Source organism: Calidris pugnax, unplaced genomic scaffold, assembly GCF_001431845.1.
Source record: "Calidris pugnax isolate Ruff unplaced genomic scaffold, ASM143184v1 scaffold163, whole genome shotgun sequence".
In the NCBI taxonomy this organism is placed as follows: Eukaryota; Metazoa; Chordata; class Aves; order Charadriiformes; family Scolopacidae; genus Calidris; species Calidris pugnax.
This window is the reverse complement of record NW_015090899.1, coordinates 595,466-610,231: the sequence shown is the minus strand read 5'-3', so window position 1 is coordinate 610,231 and position 14,766 is coordinate 595,466. Positions and strand designations below refer to the sequence as shown.

The window sequence follows — 14,766 nt, the reverse complement described above, 5'->3', positions numbered from 1 at the left end:
ATAAAAGATCTTCAAGAATGGAGATTTTTTTAAAGAATGTACCCGAAATAAGGTTTTCAATTGACATATAGTTCTAGTTCCTATGACTTACTGTTTTTTATGAGATTGAAACAATTTACATGTGTAAATTGTGTCTCAGTTTTTAAAGTTGAACGGACCTGTTTTATGTCCAAGTATATTTGATAAGAATCACTGCTCTTGAAACTGAAAAATGAAATTAAAAAAAAATATAATGTTTGTTCATTAAATATAGGAAGAAAGTATCTGTCCTTTTAATGTTTGATGCTTTCACTCCTTTTGGTCTGTTTGTCTGAAATGGCAGCTACAATATATGTAAAAGAAAATGGAACAAATTTGATTTGGAAAGTGGCCTACCTTTGAAATTTTATGTGATAAATCCTGTTGTGAGACAAGAGATAAAGAAAATTTTGATTACACTAAGCACTCTACCCTAAATATTAAGTAATAAGCAAACAATTTTTAGGAAAAAAATGTAAAGAGATTGATAATGTCTAGCTTTACTATACAGAGTTGTTTTTTAGAAGTACAGCATGGTGTTCATATGAGATTCAGACTTCCAGGGATATTTGAAGACTCCCTTTTGGTCATGGCCTGTGTATCTGCCTAAAATTAACCATTGGATGTTGTGTAAAATTTTGAAAGTGCACAGAAATATGAAGATGAGGAGTCATGCTCTCACTTAAATTATTCACAAAACATTTTTTAATACATAATATGAAAATTAGAAAAGCTTTTTATCTTTTTGAGAGCCTTTGTTTTCCTTGTTGTTTCTAGGCAGAATTCAGTAGAGGTTTCAAGACAATAATGGTCTGATTGGAACCATCTGAGAAGCTGCTGGTGATAATGTTTTTGTTGTTTTTTTGGTTTTGTTTTTTTTTTTTTTTGGTAGGCTCAACATGAGAAAATAATTTCCCAGCAGCAGGCTGTCATAATAGCAACCCAGTCTGCTCAGGCACTGCTTGAGAAGCAAGGCCACTACCTTTCCCCAGAAGAAAAAGACAAGATGCAAAGGAACATGAAAGAGCTGAAGGCTCAGTATGAGACTGCTTTGGCTGAGTCGGAACGGAAAATGAAGTTGACTCATTCTCTAAGAGAAGAACTTGAGAAATTCGATGCAGACTATAGTGAATTTGAAACCTGGCTGCAGCAGGCAGAGCAAGAATTGGACAATTTGGAAGCAGGTGCCTCTGATTTCAGCGGTATTATGGTCAAACTGAAAAGGCAGAAGAGTTTTTCGGAAGATGTTATATCTCACAAAGGTGATTTACGGTATATTACGATTTCTGGACAAAGAGTTTTAGATGCTGCAAGGTCATGTAGCAAAAGAGATGGGGTGAAGGTTGACAAAGACGGTATCGATACTTCGGCGACGTACGCTGAAGTGCAGAATAAACTGGATGTTGCTTCAAATCGTTTCAAATCTCTCTATACAAAGGTAAGTTTTATTACTTAGTATGGTAATTGATTTGGCAGTCAGTATAAAAAGGGGTTAGCTGATAAAACAAATACTGTGGGAAGTTGTAAATCCTTTGCCTCTTGAAGTTAGATAACAGAACAAGGTGCTTTTCTGGAAAACCTGCTCAAGTGTGCTGATAAAACAAATACTGTGGGAAGTTGTACATTCTTTGCTTCTTAAAGTTAGATAACAGAACAAGATCTTTTCTGGAAAACCTGCTCAAGTGCCAGACTACTTGAGCCTGAATGGATGAAACCTTTTACCTTGTGTTCTGAAGGAGAAATCAGACCAGATTTCCACGTTGTTCTTTCCAGCCTTAAACAGACTCTTTGAGTTTATGACAGCACGTGATGCTGCAGTAACATTTTGGGGTGGAAAGAAATTGTAATACTTCTAGGTCATTAATATTTCTTTATCTTCCTTGGGATATTTCCCACAACTGCTTATTTACTTGGCTTCCTACTAATAAAATGAGTATAGAGAGAGACTATGCCAAGATTAACATTCAAGATGTCAGTTCGATTTGTATCCTGAAGTAGTTTGTCCCCAGTGTGACCTTAGTTGATAGCACTAGGCATGCAAGTGTTGTTCAATATTGTTAATCTTCTGCAATTGTAAACTTGAGGTAATTATTATTTGAACCATGTAGGAGCTGCTGCTCAGTATCCTTTGACTGTGCCCTTGTACAATTTTCTAAGACCATAGGTTCAGACTCCTTAGTGGAGCCTTAGTGTCCACTGATACGGTGTTGGCCTGCAGTGGTTGCCACCTTTGGGGATATTAATTTCTTTAATGTTTTCTTGCTCAGAAGTTCTATAAAGACAGGTATTTGATTGCTTGATTACAAACCCATTGTAAACCCTGTTCTCTGAAACAGTTTGTGAAGAAGATTCTCCATTCATAGAAGCTCATTTTCATATTCCTGCTTAACTTACGTGAGCAGTGAAGCTAAAAGCTTGTATGAATGTGTTACGTTTCCTCCGGTGGATTGATGGGATTTGTTTGAGTGTGAATGTAAAAATTTCATCACAAAATTTTCAGAGCATTTATGTGTCTTTCTTTTATGCACATAAAAATCCTATGACAGCAGCTTGATTTGAGGTCTCAGATTTGTCCGCTTGCCAAATTCTATCCTTTCCATATATACATTTAGCACAGATGTAATAGACATGTTATAGACATGTTTTAAATATTGGACCATAAATACGCAGAGCAAACCCAACACAAAGTAGACTTTTCTTATTAAATGGAGTCTCGAAGGACAGACTTTAAAAGTTGAGATCTCCCACAGTTTCTGAGATCTTCCCAGCTGTAAATGGGTTTGTTGTAACCTTTTTGCCTTTTGTAAAACTTCCTGCTTTTAATAAGTATTCATATTGTTTGTCTTGTTTTTTTAATGTATATTCACACACATGCATATGACGAATCTTAAAGTCAGTTCTTAGTTAACTGGTTATGTAAATGAATGCATTCTATGTTTGCCCACCAGATGGAGACCAAGTACTAAATGTAAATATTAAATAGAGTGTAAATGTACTGCAGTGTAAATACAAATGCAAATTAAATACGGGGTATGGAAGGTTCAGAGGATAAATATTTAAAGTAACTGTTGATAAATATTGTGATGAGACTGGTGTGACCTTATTGCTCTCTACAACTCCCTGAAAGGAGGGTGTAGAGAGGTGGGGGTCGGTCTCTTCTCCCAAGGAACAGGCGACAGGACTAGAGGAAACAGCCTCAAGTTGCACCAGGGCAGGTTCAGATTGGATATTAGGAAAAAATTTTACCCGGAAAGGATTGTCAAGCCTTGGAATGGGCTGCCCAGGGAAGTGGTTGAGGCACCATCCCTGGAGGTGTTCAAAAGACGGGTTGATGTGATGCTGGGGGACATGGTTTAGTGATGTTTTTTGGTCAGAGTTGGGTTGATGGTTGGACCAGATGATCTTGAAGGTCCCTTCCAACCTAGACGATTCTATGATTCTATGACACACAGCTCACAGTTTAATGCCTCAGTATTTGCTTGTTTGTTTTCTAATCTTTTAGTGTAGCATCCTTGGAAATAACCTTAAAGACCTGGTGGATAAATATCAGCATTATGAAGATGCCTCATCCGGACTTTTGTCGGGTCTCCAGGCCTCTGAAGTAGCCGTGAACAAACAACTATCAGAGCCAATTGCAGCAGATCCCAAAAATCTCCAAAGACAACTAGAAGAAACAAAGGTGAAAAGCTTTAAAAAGCAGAAGTATTTTCGTCCTGATTTTGGTGTGAAAAACAGGATAATCTAATGTAATCCACGAGGCTGCAGGAATTCTTGCCTTGCACGTGGGCGTACAACTTTCATAGTTGTGAAATTCAGCTGTCCAGGGGGTACCTGAAAAGCACTAAGGTGAAAAAGAAATGGGGGACCGAGATGGCATTAGCAGTGGTGAAAACAAGATGTGTTTCACATCACTTAGCAAATGAGAAGGTGAAATCTGGAAAGTTTTTGAACCTAGAAAGGGTTCCTTGACTCCAGTTAGTTGTCGAGTAGGGCTTGGGACCGAGTTCCTGATAGAGAAGACGTTGATGTTTGTTGGCTGTGACTCTTTTTTCTGTTCACATTTGTGTGTCACTGCATCAGGAAGGGGGTCCCACTGGACAAACAGTGTGGTGTGACTGGTCTGCGTGCCTGCTTTGTTGTATCCAGTACTATATGCCCTGCAGAGACTGAATGTAACATAACTTGCACTGCAAAGAAAAATGACATTTTGGTGGGTTTTTGGTGTGTGTTTTTTTTTTTTTTCCCACCCTGAGGGAATAACCCCCAACTTTATGTAAATCCTAGTAGGGGCAAGACAGGTTATGATGGAACTTGTGAAGGTATAACTCCAGTTAATTGCATAAAATGTAGGTTTACAGAAGGCTTTAGGAACCTAAGTGTAAAGTGAGTTACATAAAGTTTCATACAGTCTGTAGTCTTTGAACTGACTCGTACATTTTCATAAACGTATTCAATCATCTATACTGTAATTAAAATGCAAAACTATTTATTTTTTAATGACCAAGGCTATTGGTCAGGCGTTTCCTGGCTTTTTTTGTCTGTGCCATGTGGAGTATCCATGCAGGTCTGAAATGTTTGCTGTGGACAAATGACAGTCAATGGCTCTGGGCAGCAGTGCCTTGTAAGACAACAAAATTAAAAGTGTGAATTTTGAACTCCTAACAGTGGAACAATTTAGATATGTTTGTGCTTCCAGCTACTAGAAAAATAGGAATAACACCAATTACAATTTGAAGCTTCATTTAAACTTTTTGTTCCTCATGCCAAAACGAATTATATCCTGTATAATGCCAATTTTCATGGAAGTAACACAAAAGGAGTGAGTACTGGGGTTCTTTTATGAAACGCCTCCATGGATTACTTGCCACACAAAAGAGCACTCAATGAATATGAGCTGGGAAGGAGGGAGAGGGTACAAAGTGTCAAAAGATTCAAAGGAAGAGAAGAACCAGGAGGCTGAACAATAAGCAAGCCAATTAATGAAAGCAAAACAATGAGCGTTTCTGAAGAAGTCAGGTGTTGCAAGTTAAAGCTGTCCCTTGCAGCCAGCACATGCAGCTGATAATCCAGCTAGACACAGACCTTGGCAGCAGGGTGGGGTCTAATCATTTTATGGGTATTAACTGTTCTTCAGAATATTCTTCAGTGCCTCTGGCATCAGCTTGGTTGCTTTCTGTCAGTGTATAAGGTTTTCTTGTATGTTTTTTTACCTTTCTTTGGGTTGTTTTGGTTTGTTTGTTGGTGTTTTTTGTTTTTGGCTTTTTTTTTCCAAGTAGATGTACTTGAAAGTAGCTTCAAGTAGATATACTTCAAGCAGAGTATATTTCTCTAGTTCCTCTTTGGGTCTGAGTTTCATGGTGTCAGGCAGGTCAGCAAGACATCCTATGTTCTGGTGTATCAATGTACTGGGGATACTGGCGCTGAGTGCTGACGTGACCTCTTCGTCCTGGCAGGGCAGATAGCCTTACCTTTTGAGTCATGTGTTCATTGGGTTAGTGTATCAAAAAATAAAGGAGAGGTCCCTTCATTTGGACTTGTATAAAGTTCAAGTGAATCTAGAATTATCTAGATGATATACACTAGCGCAGAGGCCTGAAATCATTCAGATTGGATATTAGGAAAAAATTTTACCCGGAAAGGATTGTCAAGCCTTGGAATGGGCTGCCCAGGGAAGTGGTTGAGGCACCATCCCTGGAGGTGTTCAAAAGACGGGTTGATGTGATGCTGGGGGACATGGTTTAGTGATGTTTTTTGGTCAGAGTTGGGTTGATGGTTGGACCAGATGATCTTGAAGGTCCCTTCCAACCTAGACGATTCTATGATTCTATGACACACAGCTCACAGTTTAATGCCTCAGTATTTGCTTGTTTGTTTTCTAATCTTTTAGTGTAGCATCCTTGGAAATAACCTTAAAGACCTGGTGGATAAATATCAGCATTATGAAGATGCCTCATCCGGACTTTTGTCGGGTCTCCAGGCCTCTGAAGTAGCCGTGAACAAACAACTATCAGAGCCAATTGCAGCAGATCCCAAAAATCTCCAAAGACAACTAGAAGAAACAAAGGTGAAAAGCTTTAAAAAGCAGAAGTATTTTCGTCCTGATTTTGGTGTGAAAAACAGGATAATCTAATGTAATCCACGAGGCTGCAGGAATTCTTGCCTTGCACGTGGGCGTACAACTTTCATAGTTGTGAAATTCAGCTGTCCAGGGGGTACCTGAAAAGCACTAAGGTGAAAAAGAAATGGGGGACCGAGATGGCATTAGCAGTGGTGAAAACAAGATGTGTTTCACATCATTTAGCAAATGAGAAGGTGAAATCTGGAAAGTTTTTGAACCTAGAAAGGGTTCCTTGACTCCAGTTAGTTGTCGAGTAGGGCTTGGGACCGAGTTCCTGATAGAGAAGACGTTGATGTTTGTTGGCTGTGACTCTTTTTTCTGTTCACATTTGTGTGTCACTGCATCAGGAAGGGGGTCCCACTGGACAAACAGTGTGGTGTGACTGGTCTGCGTGCCTGCTTTGTTGTATCCAGTACTATATGCCCTGCAGAGACTGAATGTAACATAACTTGCACTGCAAAGAAAAATGACATTTTGGTGGGTTTTTGGTGTGTGGTTTTTTTTTTTCCCCACCCTGAGGGAATAACCCCCAACTTTATGTAAATCCTAGTAGGGGCAAGACAGGTTATGATGGAACTTGTGAAGGTAAAACTCCAGTTAATTGCATAAAATGTAGGTTTACAGAAGGCTTTAGGAACCTAAGTGTAAAGTGAGTTACATAAAGTTTCATACAGTCTGTAGTCTTTGAACTGACTCGTACATTTTCATAAACGTATTCAATCATCTATACTGTAATTAAAATGCAAAACTATTTATTTTTTAATGACCAAGGCTATTGGTCAGGCGTTTCCTGGCTTTTTTTGTCTGTGCCATGTGGAGTATCCATGCAGGTCTGAAATGTTTGCTGTGGACAAATGACAGTCAATGGCTCTGGGCAGCAGTGCCTTGTAAGACAACAAAATTAAAAGTGTGAATTTTGAACTCCTAACAGTGGAACAATTTAGATATGTTTGTGCTTCCAGCTACTAGAAAAATAGGAATAACACCAATTACAATTTGAAGCTTCATTTAAACTTTTTGTTCCTCATGCCAAAACGAATTATATCCTGTATAATGCCAATTTTCATGGAAGTAACACAAAAGGAGTGAGTACTGGGGTTCTTTTATGAAACGCCTCCATGGATTACTTGCCACACAAAAGAGCACTCAATGAATATGAGCTGGGAAGGAGGGAGAGGGTACAAAGTGTCAAAAGATTCAAAGGAAGAGAAGAACCAGGAGGCTGAACAATAAGCAAGCCAATTAATGAAAGCAAAACAATGAGCGTTTCTGAAGAAGTCAGGTGTTGCAAGTTAAAGCTGTCCCTTGCAGCCAGCACATGCAGCTGATAATCCAGCTAGACACAGACCTTGGCAGCAGGGTGGGGTCTAATCATTTTATGGGTATTAACTGTTCTTCAGAATATTCTTCAGTGCCTCTGGCATCAGCTTGGTTGCTTTCTGTCAGTGTATAAGGTTTTCTTGTATGTTTTTTTACCTTTCTTTGGGTTGTTTTGGTTTGTTTGTTGGTGTTTTTTGTTTTTGGCTTTTTTTTTCCAAGTAGATGTACTTGAAAGTAGCTTCAAGTAGATATACTTCAAGCAGAGTATATTTCTCTAGTTCCTCTTTGGGTCTGAGTTTCATGGTGTCAGGCAGGTCAGCAAGACATCCTATGTTCTGGTGTATCAATGTACTGGGGATACTGGCGCTGAGTGCTGACGTGACCTCTTCGTCCTGGCAGGGCAGATAGCCTTACCTTTTGAGTCATGTGTTCATTGGGTTAGTGTATCAAAAAATAAAGGAGAGGTCCCTTCATTTGGACTTGTATAAAGTTCAAGTGAATCTAGAATTATCTAGATGATATACACTAGCGCAGAGGCCTGAAATCATCAGAGGTAATTCTTCCACTTTACTCTGCTCTGGTGAGACCTCACCTGGAACACTGTGTGCAGGTCTGGAGCCCTCAATATAAGAAGGACATGGACCTGATGGAGAGGGTCCAGAGGAGGGCCATGAGGATGATCAGGGGGTTGGAGCACCTCTGCTACCAGGACAGGCTGAGGGAGCTGGGGTTGTTCAGCCTGGAGAAGAGGAGGCTGCGGGGAGACCTAATGGCAGCCTTCCAGTACCTGAAGGGAGCCTACAGGAAGGCTGGGGAGAGCCTGTTTAGAAAGGCCTGCAGTGACAGGACGAGGGGCAATGGCTTCAAGCTGGAGGGGAACAGATTTAGGCTGGAGATTAGGAGAGGGTTCTTCACTGTGAGGGTGGTGGAGCACTGGAACAGGTTGCCCAGGGAGGTGGTTGAGGCCCCTTCCCTGGAGATATTCAAGGTGAGGCTCGATGAGGCCCTGGGCAACCTGGTCTAGTTGGGGGTGTCCCTGCTGACTGTGGGGAGATGACCTTTGGAGGTCCCTTTCGGCCTGGACCATTCTATGATTCTGTGATTCTATGATTAATGGAGACAGCCATTTTCCGAAGTTGGTGCAGCCTTCCTGTCTTTCTCTGTTGATTCCGGAGCGACTCACGGTTGGGCTAGTTCCTAAACTTGTGTTTCTTGGTTAAATGGACAAACTCGGGCAAAAGGCAGTGACACTGGCTCCAGGAGGTTCCTAAACTGTGAAGGCAATCAGCTTGTTCCAAGCTGTGCCTGTTTACGCTGCGATATCAGCCTGATCCTTTGTCAATCCAACTGATGGTGAATGTGTAACTACTGGTGATGACTGTGTGTTTTTCCCCCTGAATTGTTCTCTGATGCTGAGTTGAAAAAAATATGTTGATTTTTCTTTTGGGTAGGATATGAGTCTGTACAAGTGGTTTTTTTAAAAACAAATGAATCAAAAAACACATTTTGAAGTTACATGCAAGAGATCAGTTGATTCAGAGAAAACTGTAAAACAGAAGATAAAAAAGATGGTGAATAAACTAAAACAAGGGCCAGAAGGTCAACAGCAGTCATAGCCACTGGTGAAGTTTTTATTTAAGGAGGGGTCACAAACTGAGTTAGTTTATTCCCAGCACTAAATTCAGGTTCTGTGGGCTGTCTCAAGCCTTGCATGTGTAACTAGTAGCTGTATTAAAAAGTATAACTCATAATTGTGGAATTTTCCAGGTTCTTCAGGGACAAGTGTCTAACCACCAAATTGCTGTAGAAAAACTGAAAAAAGCTGCTGAAGTGTTACTGGATACAAGGGGAGAGCTGACACCGGACAAAGATGAGATTCAGAAAACACTGGGTAAAATGTTTACTTTTCTTAAAACCTCTTTTTATCACTTGTTTCTGCATGCAGGAACGTGCAGAAGAGACAAAATACAGAGTTTCCACATTCCTGTGTCACTGTTGAATTCTGTGTTTTGTTGAGTCATAAGCTATTGCAACACAGGGACTTCATTGCTGGTCTGTCTCCTACGTTGATCCCTCTGCTCTTCACTTAAAAGCTGTCTTTCTCTTTTTTTTTTTTTTTTTTTTTTTTCTCCAGAAATGGGCGTTATGTTTAATTTTCATGTTACAGATAGGCAGTGCCAAACAGTGATTTGCTGAGGATCAAAAATTCTCCAGTAGGAAGGAGCACGTTGAGGTTCAAGGAACGTGATTCCAAGTGTCTGTTTCCAAGCAATTATTTGAAGTTTGCTCAGCCAAGGAATTATTTCCTTCTGGCTTCAAGAAACTGTCTGTGATGGGTTGACCTTGGCTGGCTGCAGGATGCCCACCTATCTGATCTCTCTCCCCCCTTGCCCCAACAGGATGAGGGTAGAAAATAAGATGGAAAAGCCCATGGGTTGAGATAAAGGCTGGGAGATCCGCTTACCAATTGCTGTCATGGGCAAGACAGACGTGACTTGGGGAAAATTGAGTTTCATTTATTGCCAAATAAAATAGGTTTTGATACTGAGAAACAAAGCCAAATTAAAGCAGCATCTTCCTCCCACCCTGCTCTTTTTCACAGTTACTCCTTCTTTTCACTGTTTTCACTGTTTTCACTACTTTTCACTGTTACTCCTTCCTTCCCACCTGCTCATGCCTCCTCCCCGCCAAGCGGTGCGGGGTGGATGGGGAATGGGTGGTAGTGGTCAGTCCATAACAGCTCCTCTCTGCTCCTGCTTCCTCTTCCTGCTTTGCCCTGCTCCAGCGTGGGTCCTCTCCACAGGCTTGACATCTTTCAGGATAATCTTGCTCCAGCGTGGGCTCCCTACAGGAGTTACCTTCAGGAAACATCCACCTCCTCCAGCGTGGGGTCCTCCACGTGCTGCAGTGTGGTTGTCTGCTCCAGGCTTCAGGGGAAGCTGTGCTCCAACGCCTGGTAGCACCTCTTCCTCCTCTTTCTTCTCTGACCTTCATTTCTGGAGGGCTGTTTTTCCACACTTTCTTTTCCCTCACTTCTAGTCCCAGGCAGTATTTTTCCCATCTCTGAAACACGTTTTCCCAGAGGCACTGCCACCTTGGCCCAGGAGCTCAGCTGTGCCCTGTGGTGGATCAGTTAGAGCTGTCTGGAATCCTGTATCTTCTCACAGAGGCCAAAAACCTTGCCACTACCAAAACCTTACTACCTACACCCAGTACTCTTTCCTATCAGTTGTGAGAAGTAGCACAGCGTGACGTTCACCGCTGTCTGAAGTTTGGAGAGTCTCCATGAGCATCACACAGCTGTCTCTCACTGGAGTCTCTTAAGTCACTTGCAGAGAAACAAAATAAAACAACTGTGCGTTTGCCACTTTGGAGTTGGTGGTGAAACTCCATGGGAGGTACTTGAAACTCATAACTTCCAGAGGCGTATCTGGAAAGTGTTAAAGGTCTAATGCAGAACCATCTGGAAGAGCCTTTCAGCTCTAACAGTAATATAAGAGACATAATTGTAGAAGTGTCTTAATACTCTGCTATTTTATCTCTTGGGAACAGTCAACAGCTGCCATAAGCTAGAGCTGCATGGGAAGCAGCTTCTAAAAGCTGAGGAGCACAGCTGGAAGCTGCTCCCTTGTCCTGTGGGCTCCTTGGCTGTATTTGGAGATTTTTGATCTTTGCTTGTGTGTTTTTTACTGAATAAAGCTGATGGTTTTGCTTTGTTCTGATGTAGGCAATTTTTGACTCGTACTTACCTAGGGAGAGCTGGTGAAATGAGTTAAAAGCTTCATTTGGCTAAAGGAAAAAATTGAAATATCTTTTTTTTTTTTTCTCAGATGATATTGTGGAGAGGTATGACAATTTATCCAAGTCTGTGAATGAAAGGAATGAGAAGCTGCAGGTAACTCTGACGCGATCCCTGAGCGTGCAGGATGGTTTGGATGAAATGCTGGATTGGATGGAAGGAGTTGAAAAGAGCCTTGAGGAACAAGATCAAGTGCCTTTGAATTCTGCTGCTATTCAGGATATTATTAGTAAAAGCATTGTAAGTACCAGTCTCTGAAAGAAGAATTATTTGTTTGAAAATTCAGATTTCAAGAAAGAATTAAAAACAACTTAGCTTGGCACCTTTAATGGATTCAGATGACTTTGTAAAGAGGACTGTTGCATGAAGTGAAACTGTGCATAAGGATTTTTGTGGCTAAAGTAGATAGAGCTACACTGATGGTCTAACTGTACTGATTTGTTGCTTGGACCAGTTTCACTTCTTCAAATTTAGTTATAAGCAATACAAAGTGGTTTTTGTTTGTTTTAGGTGCTAGAACAAGACATTGCAGGTCGCCAAAGCAGTATAAACGCTATAAATGAAAAAGTGAAGAAGTTCATGGAGACGGCAGATCCATCCACCGCATCCACACTGCAGGCTAAAATGAGTGAACTGGCAGGACGGTTTTCTGAAGCAAGTCGCAAGCATAAAGAGAAGCTTATTAAAATAGAGGAGTTGAAGACTAAAGTGGAGTTATTTGAAAGTCTGTCAGAAAAACTTCAGTCGTTTCTAGATGAGAAGAACCAGGCACTCGGTGAGACGGAGGCACCAAGAAAGGATGTCAGTGAAGTGTCCCAGTATGTGCAGGTACTGTATATTTGTATAAATTGTGCATTTCTAGTCCAACTCATGTAAATGACTGAAAAATAAATAAGGCATGCTTGTTTCCCAACTTTGGCTGGCTAGCTAAAATCAAGAATTTAATTTTGAACCAAGTGATTTTGAAGTCTAATGGGAGGACTGTAATTCTGTTTTGCAGGAAGCCAGTGTAGAATTGGCAAAACGTAAGAAGGATCTGGAAGTTTTGCAGCAGCTTCTTGAAGAACTTTCATTCCATGCTCTTCCTGGAGATAAAGCATTGGTATTAGAAAAAGTAAATGCTTTGTCAAAGAAATTCAGAGAGGTGGAGGAGACTGTAAAGGAAAAGTAAGTCGAATAATTAAAGTGTTTCTGCCTTTCCTGATAATACAACATGAATGTTGTGATGACTGTTACCCTCTTGCATGCAATCTCAAAGGGTTGCAGTTCATCACAGAGTATGAAGGGGGCTTTATTAAAGAAAAAAAAAAAAATAAAAGAGAGATTCTGTTTGGAAATGTCTCTGTAGCAGAAGGAATACGGAGATTCAGTGCTCAATTTCTTTTGTTGTCTTTGATTATATAGAGAGGAGGATGTATCATCTTGTCAGAAACAAATGGATACTTTTGAGCTCCTTGTAGAATCACTAAAGAAATGGATAAAAGAGACAACAGAACGAATTCCAGCAGCGCAACCCTCTCTGAATACAGAGGAGTTAAAGAAACCTTTGGAAGACACATTGGTAAGACATTGTAGATGAGAAGTGAAATATGGCTGCAGGAAATAGGGCATCTATTAGTAACATAAAAGCACAAACTTAAGGGGTAAGCAACCCCAGTAATTGGGATTAGGGAGCTTGCAGTCTACATTTACATTCCTGTTTCCTTTCTGTGTTTGGATATACTGCAAGGGATTCCCAAATAGAAAGGTTATTCCTTTCTCTACACTAGATCTCTTATGTCTGAAATCAGTTTTGTAATGGACAAATTACTCTTTTTCTTAACTAGACTTTAAAAGATGAATGGACATTAAAAGCACCTGAACTGCAGAAAATGAATAGCAGAGGAACATTGCTGTGTAACCTAATCACTGCTGTGACTTCTCCTGCCAAACTGAGAGCAGTTGCAAAATCAGGTATGCATTTGTATAACCAGGTAAGCCTAACATTTCAGGAGTTTTTAAAACCTTAAAGGTAAAAATATCTCACCCGTGGATAGCTCTCTGAACATTATGGCTTGTGAGAAGTCAGTCAGCCAGGTCTGTTCCGACCCTTGTTTGCTGTGACTGTTGTTCAACTCCCTGCTGCAGTAATTCAGTACATTCTGATGGCTTTGTGCTGCCAACAGCAGAAGAGCCCTTTGATGTAAATGATTAACAGGTCCTCAAGCTGTTACTTCACTATATGATTCCCAGATAATGACAAAAATTAATAGTGTCACATTTGCCTTCATCTCATCCCAGCAAAGTTCAGATAATGAGAAATGGACTTATTCTGATAGGTGTTCAGTGCTTCACACACCCACCAAGTCTGCAAGCAGGACAAATGCAAACCCTTCTTTTGCAAACCCTGATGTACCCACACACCTTTGCTGGCACAGAGAGACTTCTTTCATGGCCACAAGGCTGCTCTGTGTGACCCCAAACAAACACATAAAGTTTTCAAGAGTTGTAGAGTTTTTGTTAGAAGGGTGGTAAGGACATGGTTTGTCTAAAAATTGAGCCTAGGCAAACATTATCATCCCAATATGACAGCATAATTAATGCTAGTCAGTATTTTAGTTGAACAACAGCACGGAAGGGAAGCAGCTCCATAGCCTAGCGTGACTTTCTTGGGCCAAAATGTGTTTCCAGTCTGGAGCTTTAGCTAAACCCTTTTTACCAATAATCTGATTTTAAAGACAGCAAATCTATTTCCATGTTTTTCTGCATTCTAGTGTTTAAGTGTTAATCTGTTTTACAGAAACCAAGCCATCGTTCAAGGCATGTTGTACCAAGGGTCTTTTAATAGCGATAAGCACTTCAGTCAGTTCTTGAATTTATTTCCAAAACTAGTCAATTTGAACGTGTTGGCCTTCACTAATCATCTGAAAAGGACTGGGAGGATGGAGACTTCCCTCCCCCAATTGAGAATACCTCTTTGGCAAGAGTAGAGCACTTCCTTTTTCACATCTCTTTGTAGTAGCTGCCTCTGGTTTCATTCTTGTTCAAATTTTAAAGCTTTCAAAGGACATTTTTGAACCTTATATGGGATATTCGGACTCTTTTCTCTGCCCCTTTCTCTACTCCTATGCATCCAAATAGAAAAATAATTAAATAACTAGCATAGAAAAGCAGCTGTAATCCTCCAGCCTAGAGTATTCTCCCTCCTAGACAAGAGCTGCACTGTGTATCACTTAATCACAGTTAGAAATGCTGGAGTCCAGCTAATAGACCATGAAGATTTACAAGGCTCTGGGCTGGGGCCCGTGCATGCGATCTCAAAGGGTTGCAGTTCATCACAGAGTATGAAGGGGGCTTTATTAAAAAAAAAAAAAAATAAAAGAGAGATTCTGTTTGGAAATGTCTCTGTAGATACTTTGTCTGGTTCAAGAGCTCTCATGTTGCCTGTAAAGATAAGTAACTCTTTAAATTTTGTGACGTTCAGGGGAGTCTTGTTAGTTCTAAGAGAACCATACTTCTCCCCTTCTCTGAT

At 40.6% G+C, this 14,766-nt stretch overlaps 1 protein-coding gene across 1 annotated transcript in view; it reads left to right on the top strand.

The window, feature by feature from the left end:
* The window catches only part of LOC106891815 (dystonin-like), a 34,122-nt gene extending 20,014 nt beyond the window's left edge, over positions 1 to 14,108 (top strand). Inside the window, exons 12-20 of the mRNA XM_014948589.1 lie at positions 911 to 1,456; positions 3,521 to 3,697; positions 9,224 to 9,347; positions 11,287 to 11,495; positions 11,766 to 12,083; positions 12,256 to 12,422; positions 12,660 to 12,816; positions 13,082 to 13,208; positions 14,035 to 14,108. Coding sequence (XP_014804075.1) covers positions 911 to 1,456; positions 3,521 to 3,697; positions 9,224 to 9,347; positions 11,287 to 11,495; positions 11,766 to 12,083; positions 12,256 to 12,422; positions 12,660 to 12,816; positions 13,082 to 13,208; positions 14,035 to 14,108 — 1,899 coding nt within the window. The remainder of the gene's footprint in view (positions 1 to 910; positions 1,457 to 3,520; positions 3,698 to 9,223; positions 9,348 to 11,286; positions 11,496 to 11,765; positions 12,084 to 12,255; positions 12,423 to 12,659; positions 12,817 to 13,081; positions 13,209 to 14,034) is intronic.
* Positions 14,109 to 14,766: the final 658 nt, after the last annotated feature.